The sequence below is a fragment of the Lepisma saccharinum genome, chromosome 5 (assembly GCF_977018435.1).
Source record: "Lepisma saccharinum chromosome 5, izLepSacc3.1, whole genome shotgun sequence".
Classification (NCBI taxonomy): domain Eukaryota; kingdom Metazoa; phylum Arthropoda; class Insecta; order Zygentoma; family Lepismatidae; genus Lepisma; species Lepisma saccharinum.
The window spans coordinates 75,024,003-75,036,233 of NC_139233.1; the positions used below are offsets into that span (position 1 = coordinate 75,024,003).

The following is a 12,231-nucleotide window of genomic DNA, read 5'->3' on the forward strand; positions in this document are numbered from 1 at the left end:
CCTGGAAGTCCTGGTCTTCCAAAATGGTTAGGTGTCCTGGTTTTTAACTCAGAAACAAAATTTGAATTATTTTCTGAGCAATTTCATTTTATCATTGTCATATATTATAAATATAACAAATAGCATAGTCAAAGTGCTGTTGATGTAAGACTAAGGCTATAGAATACTTCCGTTGTATTTAAGTTTGTGCAAGAATCATCATGTAATACATCTAAGTTATTATATTTTACTCTCACAATATCAATTATAAATTGTTTACAACAAACTTTTAGCTGTCTTGCCTCCCTTTGCTGCCAAAATCTGTTCACAACTCCCGTCAATAATAATAGAAAAATACATGTGACGTGACAAAATCTCTATATGTGCTTATTTACTGTTGGTACACATACAGTAATGAAAATATAAGGTGTGTGATAAATACAGGTGGTGTACAATTTTTTAATGTTTATAAGTTGGTGTCATATCATTTAGCAATACGATATTCATGAGATAAAAATGATAATACAGGCAGTAAGAAAAGGTTAAAAACAGGCATACAGCAATGTTTGGCTTTCTTCATTTAATTGTAGTCCTGTTTCTTCTAACAACATGCTCAATGTACATCATTAATCCTTCTCTTACAAAGCAGCACTTTACTTCAGAAGGCTCACACCTTGTCTGATTGTTGCAGGATTCCCTTGTACCTTGTCGAGATACATTCAGGAATATTTTTTAGGAGTTCTTGCGCCTCCCCTGTTAAACATGCATGTGTGTGCCTCACAGTTTGAATACCACTGGTTTATAACATTTGTAAACTCTTCATTGCTTCATTTTATTTTTTTGTGTGATGTAGACTTTCCTTTTATAATATTAAAGATTCCAGACTTACTGATATGTGTACTAAGTGTGCATTTGCAGCTGCACATTGAAAACTTTGAATGGTAAGTACTGTAGCAAAGTATGAACTAAAGTGTCCTGTTTTTGTCCATGGACACAATGGTCAGCCTAAGTCTATGTCAACTTCCATGAAAAACTAAGAATTACCTACCTTCTGTACATTTATAAAACCAAATTCCTGGTCTACGAGGGAATGATTTACAAGCATTATAGAATATGTCACAGTCTCATGCGTTGTACAAGTTCCAAAATCAATATTTGTTGGGAGAATGTCAATGCTATTTGTTGTTAGAATGGCTTGAACATGTGCAGTAAGAGGTTCTGCAACAGAAAGATCACCTTGTGGATGTATGTTAATAGGAAAATCTAAAATATTCTCATCCCTGAGGTATTTGGATGCATCATCAATCAACGAAGGCCTAGAAATATACAAAACATAAAGATTTTATTTTAATAGTGTTTAGAATGATTACACACTAAGACAAATTTATTTCAATGTGAATAATACAAACATTAAAGTTTTGTGTGGCAAGGTTTCAGGTTTACTTACAAAGCTTTCATCAGGTTAAATAATTGTTCCATGATGTGTTTAAACTGAAAGAAAGAAAGGAAAATAACCATAATAGAAATAATACCTTTGAGAAGTATTACATTTTTAGCCATCGATTTACCATCGCCAACTGTGCATAATGAGTCTGCCCAGTATCTAAGATTTTGGCGATTACGTAACTCATAACTGACACACAGGTTTATTTCATTGCCAAAAAGAATTCATGTTGCAAATGGCATATCCTGTTTTGATTGTCATAATAATCACTCACAAAATTCCATCCTGCGATTGAATCTTACACAAGTGCCATTTATTGAGCTCCATTACCAGCACAATTGAACTTAAATTGATGCCTCACTCAGTGAACAATTGCACTGTACTGTTTTAAAGGTGCTTTCACAAATTACAAATATACTCTTGATAAGCTGTTAATACATATATACTGTATTAACAGTTCTGCTTTGCTTTATTTTAACTTTGTCAGATAAGCAGTTATTCTGAAAAGTTTTACTAAAGTAAAGTGATGGTATGGTAGGTACAAACAAAACTATACCCAACACAAAAATGTATATGGTTACTAACACCTTAAAGAAGAAGAAGCTTTTGAAGAACTCGCCACTCTTAATCACGGAATCTCTAACCCCGTACCGGCAGAGGCTACTATGTGGGGTGAAGGATCGAGTGGGACCACAGAACGCTTGGAGCCAGGATGGGAAAGTGTTTGTGTCACACAGAGGACGGCGCTGTTTGATTGCATCCATCACCTGAGGACCTCAACGCTTTAACATGAACGGAGGGGGTGCCGTGTGAAAAGATTGAAGTGAACATTGATAATTTACGTTTTATTATTTAGTTATACACATACCATGCATGTGAGGAAAAGCAGTGCAAGAAGTGGACAAGATGCAATTCACATCGCAGGTAAAAGTTTTACTTTGCTTCTCATCGTCAGTTTTCATATGTTGTTTCATGTTAAATTTTCAAATGTTGCCACCCCTGGTTAGACCTGCTTCTGCACTGGCCCAGTGCATTCCACCTTCCCCCTCCACCGTTGCGCTCCCAAATTTGTCAAAACAACCTTCCCTTCTTCCAAGAAAGTCACCCACAGGCAGTGCAACTCCGGCTGCCTCCCCCCCTTCCCCTTCCTCGCTTTACTATCGCCAATGTCAATGTTCGTTCCCTGGTACCGAAAATTGACGAAATACGTCACATGGTAGAAGAAAATAATTTGGACGCTCTTCTTGTAACCGAGACATGGCTTAAGGAACACACAAATGATCAAATAATTAACATACCAGGATTCAACGTAATTAGGAAAGACCGCAAGCATAAAGGTGCCGGCGGAATTTTATTTTACGTGCGTTCGGAGCTAGGGGTAGAAGAGATATCAATTATTCCTGAAGAGATTAATAATATTGAATTTATCGTAATAATAATCCGTCAAAAGCAACGCAGTATTGGCATCTGCGGCATTTATAGGTCCGGTGATATTCCGTACTCCAAATTATCAATCATCGAAGATATTGTATCGAATATATATCACAAAGTCCATCATTTAGTAATCTTAGGTGACATAAACGTAGATTTTTTAAAGCCAAATGAGCCCGACACACGTTACGTCCGGTCACCTGCTGAACAGTTCCAGCTCTCCCAAATCTTAACAGAACCCACTCGCATCACACATAACACTCAAACCTTAATTGATCCGATCTTCGTAAATAACTTATCTGATGTCATAAATTCTGGCGTCTCTGTACCAGTCAGCAACTCCGATCATTGTTTGGCATATGTCTCTCTGCGTTTCAGCAAAACAAAGCCTAAGGGGATGACTATTACTTACAGGAACTATAATGCGATAGTGAAAGACAGCCTCAAAAACGACCTAAGCAAAATAAATTGGAATACATTAATGGAATTTGCAAACATTGAAGATAAAGTGCGTTTCTTCTCCGAAAAATTGAATGCGGTGTTTGATAAACATGCTCCATTGAAAACCGTTCGCGCAACTAAGAGAAAAGCACCCTGTTAAGTTAATCATGAAATTAAGAGATAACGAGCTACTGAAATTTAAGCGGACAAATAATTCTCAACATTGGACCGAATACAAGAGATTACGCAATTTCACAACATCGGTCGTAAGACAAGAGAAAAAAGCATATTTCAAACATATCATAAATTCGTCAAATGATTCGAAGCACATATGGCAACATAAGCGGAATTGGGGTTATAGTGGTAAAAACAAAATTGGGGTACTTCCTCCCACATTAAATGATGCTAATGTCCTAAATAATCACTTTGTGAACGTATGCTGCGACTTGAAAATAAACCAAGAGAAATTTTCTCAGCAGTGTGAGCGTTATTACGCTGGCTGTTTCAGTGAGAGTGCGGCTGATTTCAGTTTCCGTGAAGTGGATGAATCCGTTGTCAGAAAATTTGTGTGCAAAATCCGATCAAACGTGGCCGGAGTTGACGGCATATCTGTAAAAATGATAAAACTCTCACTTCCCCAAATCTTTCCGCCATTAACGCATATCATTAATTATTCCCTCATCACAGGCTCTTTCCCACATTCTTGGAAGGAGGCAAAGGTCATTCCCATACCTAAGAAACAGAATCCGAGCTCTGTAAATGATATTCGCCCCATTAGTATTTTGCCAGTACTTTCAAAAATCATTGAGAAAACAGTAAACGATCAAGTTCGTAAGTACATTGGCGACTATAACATTCTTCCTCCGCAACAATCCGGTTTTCGTCCTCACTATAGCACGCAAACTGCTCTCCTGAAAGTGACCGATGATATTTACCATGCAATGGACAAATCCCATGTAACAATGTTAGTTTTGCTTGACGTCAGCAAGGTTTTTGACATGCTACCACATAAATTACTTCTTGCAAAGCTACAATATTACAAATTCTCTCCAATAACGAGACGTATTTCCGTGGAAGGCAACAGCGTGTATTAACAAATAAACTGTCATTGCCTCTGCTAGTGAATGCTGGCTCCCCTCAGGGTTCAATCCTGGGTCCTTTGTTATTCACGTTAGCAGCTGCTGACTTGATTACGTCAGTGAAATATTGTAATGTGCACTGTTATGCCGATGACATGCAATTGTATATATCGACAGATATATTTAATTTACAAAATGCGATTTCACTATTAAATCAGGACTTGAAAAATATAAGCAACTGGCGTGAATCAAATGGCTTAGTTCTAAATTTAAATAAATCTACATTTACTATTATCGGAAACAATAATCTCTTGAAACAAATTAATCTCAGTGAATGCAAAATATTCATTGAAACGCAGAACACAACATTCTCACAAACAATACGAAATTTGGGCTTGACCATGGATCAAAAATTAGACTGGTCTGAACATGTACTGAAACAGTGTGGTAAAGGATATTCGGTGCTAAAGAGCTTTTACACGCTTGTTGACTTTATTTCACCCAAAATTAAATTAAATTTGATCCAATCTTTAATATATCCTCTTTTCGATTATTGCGATGTTGTTTACGGGCCAAGAATCACAAAAAGGCTCTCAGGCAAAATTTAGAAAGTCCGAAATGCATGCATGAGGTATGTCTACAGATTTAAAAATCACGAACACGTTCTCCCTGTGCTTAATCAGCACAAAATCCGCAGCATGGAAAGACGGAGAGAACTGCACATGACCTGCATTACTTGCAATGTTATAAATAAAAACATCCCAGACTATCTGAGTGTAAAGCTTAAAGCCAGGAGTGAAACTTACTCTTACTCCACCAGAAGCGCCGCTAATCTCCATATACCTTGCTGCAGAACTTCTGTTTCGCAATCTTCATTCAGTTACATGGCACCTAAAATCTGGAATGCACTCCCGAACGAAATAAAACAACTGAACTACAAACACTTTCGTAGGGCAGTATTTGATTCACTGATTGATGATCAGAAGCAAAGTAAGACCACATATGATTAAAAACGGTTTCCTGTGAATTACTGAAAAAAAACTGGACCGAAACTAAGTAATAATACATGTATATTATCATCTTTTCATTTATTGGCACACACGCACTGTATATATTTTGTCATCTCTTTTCTTTTTGTGATTTTCTTTGTGTAGTAGTAGTTTTTTTTATAGTTTCTTTATAGTCCACTTTATGCACACTAAGGCTAATCGATACTGGTCCTACAGTTTAAAGTGGGATCCGAACCACTTGTGCCTCCACCGGGTACCGAACCCGGGACTCCTTGACTACAAGGCGACGACGCTACCACTGTGCCATCGGGGAGGCCCACCCTTGAATTGAATTGAAATGCAGAAGTGTACCTGACTATGTTACAGGGCAATGTGTTCCAATTGGTTATCTACAGGGTTTGTCCCAATAAGTATCAGGACTGAAGTCATAAAAAGAAATGTATTGAAGATATATGTACAGTGTGTTGATATTCTTCAAAATATGACCCTCCTGCAACAATACATCGCTGCCAGCGCTTTTTCCACTCTTCATACGCCCCCTGGAAGTCGGCAATTGCAAGACTGTTTGGGCACCCCGTCGAAGCCGCTTCGACCGCCTCAATCGTCCTGAAACGATGTCCTCTCAGGCTCCCTTTGATCCGAGGGAACAAAAAAAAGTTGGGAGAGCCATATCTGGACTGTAGTGTGCTTGCGACAGCATTGCCACATTGTGTTTGGCCAGTGCCTCCCTCACAATTAGAGACATGTGACTGGGTGCATTGTTGTGATGCAGCAGCCAGGAATCAGCGATCTCCCTTTGGACATGGCGGACCCTAATCCTCAAACGTTCAGGCTCTTCTGCATAAAATTTCCCGTTCACTGTTTGTCCAACAGGCACAAACTCCTTGTGCACCACACCTTTTGCATCTAAAAAGAAGCTGAGCATCGATTTGACTCTTGATTTGCTCATGTGGGCCTTTCTTGGTCGAGGAGAGGCGCTTGTGTGCCACTCAGCACTTTGCCTTTTGGTCTCCAGATCGTACTAAAAAATCCAGGTTTCGTCACCGGTTATTACTCTGTCAAAAGATTTGGATTAGTCTCCAAATGTTCCAACAGTTCACGACAAATTGTCACACGGTGTTCCTTCTGCTCCTCTGACAAAACCTTCGGCACCAACTTCACGCACACCTTCCGCATTTGCAAATCATCGGTCACAATAGAATGCACAGTGGATTTCAGTACATTTAACTCCTGTGCTATCAAACTAACACTTAACCGGCGATCACTGTTCAGAATTTCTTGCACTTTGGCCACATATTCAGAGTTTCGGATGAATGTCGGACGTCCAGCACGTTGTTCGTCTTCAATGTCTTCCCAGCCATCTTTGAATTTTTTATGCCACTCAAAAACAGGAGTTCTGTACATGGCTTCGTCCTTATAAGCCTCACAGATGATATCAAAAGTCTCCGTAGCAGATTTATTCAGTTTCACGCAAAATTTGATGGCACAAAGCTGCTCGATGGTTCACTGCATCTTGACTCTCGACATGAGCACTAAACACATTTTCACTTCAGCCCCAACCTACACACTCCAAAGGCTTGGAGGCAACTGAGCTGGGTCTCCTAGCTCACATGACATCCCGCAACACCGATCCCACCCACAGAGACCGCCCTCCACCCCTTCCCATTGGCCGGAAAAAATCAATCCTGATACTTATTGGACAAACCCTGTATGACACAAGATACAAACTTCCCTTGTTATCTTCAACATGACACTGCACTACCACAATATGGTGATGTCATGTGCATGTGGTTGCAAGTTAAATTTCCTGGCCTTGGATAGACGTGGCTCTGTTGAATGACAACCCAGATCTCCTAACACACTACGTAGTATGTGTTCTACAAAATCATGTTGCATTTTATACTTCCATTCTTGTTTTACTTTCTTCAATTATGTCTCGCAGATATTTAAAACATGGTTAACACTTCGTCTTTGGCCTGAGCGGTCTGAGGTTTGATTCCAGTGTCCACTACATAATTTCAATATTTTCACAGCATTGTGAGGATAACTGAGGAGCTACTTGCAAAGAAGTAGCAGACTAGTCTAGAAAACTACATACCAGCAGCAAATGAACTTCCACATGTCACCCAATGCAAAGCTCCTGGGCAAGTTTTGGCCCCTAAAGGTTCCTTGCATGATGGAATCTAGTCTAGATTAGTTTTAGAGATTTCAAATGTTAATCAACTATGGAGCAATGTCTCTATTGCTACTATCTCCAGCTACAAATGTTCAGAATAACTTACTTTGGAAATAATTTTACTCCAATAACAACAGTCTCTTTTGAAGAGATGGAAATGTTCTTTGGGGAAGCAGTTACATAGTGGAGTAGTTCCCGAGGAATTGTTATGGAAACTGAATGCGTGATTCTGTCATCATTTCTTATCATAAGATTGCCTTGGAAACTTCTATTCATTGGACAAATTTTAAAGTCAATCTCGGGAGTTACAATAGTCATAGGAACACCATAGGCATTGCCCGAAACAACTACAGCAAACTGTGAAGAAGAAAAAAATGGAAAAATGTATGTAAAATTATGAAAGAGAGATATTCATGCTATGGGAATGAGAGACGCGGTAATAGATAATTAAGGTACTCACGTTTTCCACGAAGCTGTTTTACTTTATTTCCTATTAATTTTGGTAGCCACTGCCACCATCCTCGTTGGAATTTGTTGTGTTGTTGCTTGGCGCGTTTCTGCTGTTTTTCCCTTAATCGCCGCTAGGTGTGCTGTATGTCTGCGTATATGTCGTCTGCTGTTCACCGGTGTTAATTGCTGCAGTAATGGAAGCCAGGCGTGGTGTGCCTGACCACTATCTATGTTCAGTTCATGGTAGTAGTGCATGATGGAGTGTGTTTCTTTAATTTTTGTGTCTATGAGAGTGTGTGCTTTGTATTTGACATATACTTTCTCAATTTTATGGTTGTGGAATTTGATATGCTTGGCAAGTCTGGTGGTGGGTTGGGCAGTTTTTGCATTTGAAAGGTGCTGCTGAATTCTCTCACTGATGGGCCTGATGAATCTGCCGATGTAATGGGCCTTGCACTCGCATTCAGCATTATAGATGCCTGGATTGTTGAGAGGGGAGAGGAAGTACCGTTTATGTTTGTTTAGTTGGTAAGCTATTTTAAAGGTTGGTTTGTGTGCTATTTGGATGTTGATGCTTCGTGGAAAATGTGAGTACCTTAATTATCTATTACCGCATCTCTCATTCCCATAGTATGATTTGCTTTGCTTTGATTTAGTTTATTTTACTTCGCGTTTTGTGCCTCTTGGCTAATTTGCGAAGATGGGGATGAATGATGAAATGATGAAATTGATGATAGGACATTCACAAACAACCAAGCCCGACCGGGATTCGAACCCGGGACCCTTGGCATCGCAGCACGATGTGCTAACCACTCGGCCACAGGGTCGGGCCCCATAGTATGAATTCAGAATCTTTGTATGTAAAGGAATTACGGGAATATGTACAGAATGAACGTAAATTAATTGCGCATCAGTTGGACATAAAATTCCTGATAGCTTGCAAACAGTGCAATGTTTTTCCTAAGTTTGTTCAGTGGAAATTGCATGTGGACAACTATAAAATTCAAAACGTGATCCATAATGCACAAAAACGTGCTTTATCAGCCGTTATATCTGACAAACATACAGAAATTTGCAGACTATCAAACACATGTGAACAACAAAGGAACAGACTAAAATCCATACTACCACCAGCAAGGTGGGAAGATGCAAACAGAAACATTAAGTACATGCTACAAACTGTGCAAAAACAAAAAATCATTGCTCTCAGCAACAAACTCCACTTCCTAGGAGGAAAATGGCCAAGTGAAAGTGCGACCGACCCAGATGGCGGACAAAGCAAAAGCATCGTTAATCTAACAAATCTCAACATCCCCAACAGTTTCAAGGATCTCCTCACCTTTGGCGACAAATTTAATGTGCAGCATCAAAAAAAAAAAAAAAAACACCCTCGTTATATGTGCAGCAGAAAAAGCAGCCTATTTCCCTCCCAAACCTCAGCATTCTGACAGCATTCGAACAACAACAACCGGTATCTTGCAACAAGTGACCACCAATAGCAAAACAAGAAAACCCAACCCAGTGCATCAGAAAATTAAGTCTGTTCTATCCTATTTTAGCAAATGGCTTAACGTTAATGATTGCTGGTGCCTAAAATCGGACAAAACAAACCAATTTGTAATAATGCAAAAGGGCAACTACACAAAAAAAGTGATGGAAAAATTAAACAGCAACTCCTACAGTACCATCGAAAAGGACCACACAGACAGATACAGCAAAATAGTGAAACGTGCAGTGAAAAGCAGTTCTATGCTTAGACAGGGAGACCACAAATTTCTCCCCAACCCCCACCCCTCACCTGCCATTGCTTATGGCATCCCCAAAACACATAAACTAGGAATTCCCATGCGCCTCATAATAGCTGGCTTCAACCACCCTACCATACATCTTACCAACTGGCTCAAAAACAAAATATCTAAAAAAAAAAACTCTCATGTGTGTTTCGCAACAGTGCCGATGCTAAAAACCTGATAACATCCATAGTGCAAGCAGATAGTGCTAAAATCGCAAGCATCGACATAGTGGACACATATAATTCAATACCCATAAACCTAGCCCTAACATCAGTTGAAAGGTGGCTGACCATAAACAAAGTCCCTGCACTAGAAGTAGCCGAAACTGCCAATTTGCTAGAAGTGTGCTTAAGACACAATTATTTTCAATTTGAAAATAATTTCTATGAGCAATCCAAAGGTCTTGCCATGGGAAACCCACTATCGGCTCCCATTGCAAACATAGTAATGCATTTGGCTGAAAAAAAGCATACTCCAAACTCCGGAACTCAAATTCATCAGATATGGGCGATACGCTGATGACACTATAGTCATATACAAAAAACCAGAAGAGATCAATCTGATGTTGGAAAAACTAGATAGCATCCACAAAGACTAAAATTCACCATAGAACATGAAAAGCAGGGCAAAATCAATTTCTTGGACCTCACCATCAGCCGCGGGGGAAACAAATTCACAACCACAGTTTTCAGAAAACCAGATGCAGGCAAACAATATATCCATGGACTATCCAACCATCCACTCAAGCAAAAGGCCAACGTATGGCTAAACTTCTTCCGAAAAGTCTTCTCCTACTGTTCCAGAGAAGAAGACCTGACGGACGAGATAGCAACCGTCACGGAACTGGCACTAAAGCTAGGATATACTGTATGTCACATCTCCACATGGTGCAGCAAAGCTGAAATCCAAGTCAGACAACCTGCACCATCAACACAACCTGCTCCACCATCGCAACCAGATCCCAGTAACAAAACTAATAGTTTGCATTTCCCTACCATCCTACCACATCCAACCACCTTACCAAAGCCCTCCGCCCCAACATCCAAATAGCACACAAACCAACCTCCAAAATAGCTGACCAACTAAACAAACATAAACGGTACTTCCTCTCCCCCCCCCCCAACAATCCAGGTGTCTATGATGCTGAATGCGAGTGCAAGGCTCATTACATTGGCAGATCCATCAGACCCATCAGTGAGAGAATTCAGCAGCACCTATCAAATGCAAAAACTGCCCAACCCACCACCGGACTTGCCAAGCATATCAAATTCCACAACCATAAAATTGAGAAAGTACATGTCAAATACAAAGCACACACTCTCATAGACACAAAAATTAAAGAAGCACACGCCATCATGCACTACTACCATGAACTGAACATAGATAGTGGTCAGATACACCATGCCTGGCTTCCATTACTGAAGCAATTAACACCGGTGAACAGCAGACGATAAATACACAGACATACAGGCGACAGCAGCACACCTAGCGGCGATTTAGGAAAAAAAAAAAAAAAAAAACAGAAATGTGCCAAGCAACAACACAACGAATTCCAACGAGGATGGTGGCAGTAGCTACCGAAATTAATAGAAAATAATGTAAAACAGTTTCGCGGAAAACGTGAGTACCTTAATTAAAGAAGGATATTTAGTCAACACATCTTTTTTTATTTTTAGTCAACATCAAATACCAAATGGCAATGTTTCACAAGCATGTGCATCAGAACTTAAAACCCAATGGGAATATAAGAAGAACCAGAAAGTCAAACTATATCTTGGCATGTGCTTCTCAGAACTCCATTGGTACTATGCATGATCTTTTCTCAAATTAAAACACACAATTAAAATCCTTTCTAATTTATTCAGTTGACTGTATTAGATGGTGTGGTGATTTCAGTACTTCCTCTTTAATACTTTAACAATGTCTATTCAATAATAACAGATTGCATCTATCAGACACAGCATGGTACGTACTACTCAATTGTTTTTCTCAGGATAATGATTCAAATTTGGAGAAAATACTAAAATTGTGTTTTTTAAATGTTATTTATAATTTTTATCCAAATAAAAGGGCCTAACCAATGGCATAGTGGGCCTGGGTTCAATACCTGGTGCAGGCACATAGTGGTTTGGATCCCTCTTTAAACTGTAGGTCCAGTCTCAATTAGCTTATCTGTACATAGACTTCTAAAATTAGTCGAATACCTAATCAAATTGAACAAAATAGTGATATATAAGAAAGGTAAGAATACAGTATTTACAATAGGATTGCATTTGACATTTTAACAACACACTTTAATACCAAACTAAGGTACTTAAAAAAAAACAACAGTATTTTAATGAAGAATGCAGTAACATGACCCTTGCAAAGATAGTTGTTAAGTCTTAGATTCCATTATCCAAGGAAAGGAGTGTGCATGTGTTCTCTC

At 39.2% G+C, this 12,231-nt stretch overlaps 1 protein-coding gene across 1 annotated transcript in view; it reads right to left on the reverse strand.

Moving 5' to 3' along the window:
• Positions 1–12,231, reverse strand: part of LOC145988077 (cilia- and flagella-associated protein 74-like) — a 74,815-nt gene that overhangs the window by 34,765 nt on the left and 27,819 nt on the right. Inside the window, exons 4-5 of the mRNA XM_083122914.1 lie at positions 7,667–7,917; positions 1,028–1,295 (exon numbers count right to left, since the gene is read on the reverse strand). Coding sequence (XP_082979040.1) covers positions 1,028–1,295; positions 7,667–7,917 — 519 coding nt within the window. The remainder of the gene's footprint in view (positions 1–1,027; positions 1,296–7,666; positions 7,918–12,231) is intronic.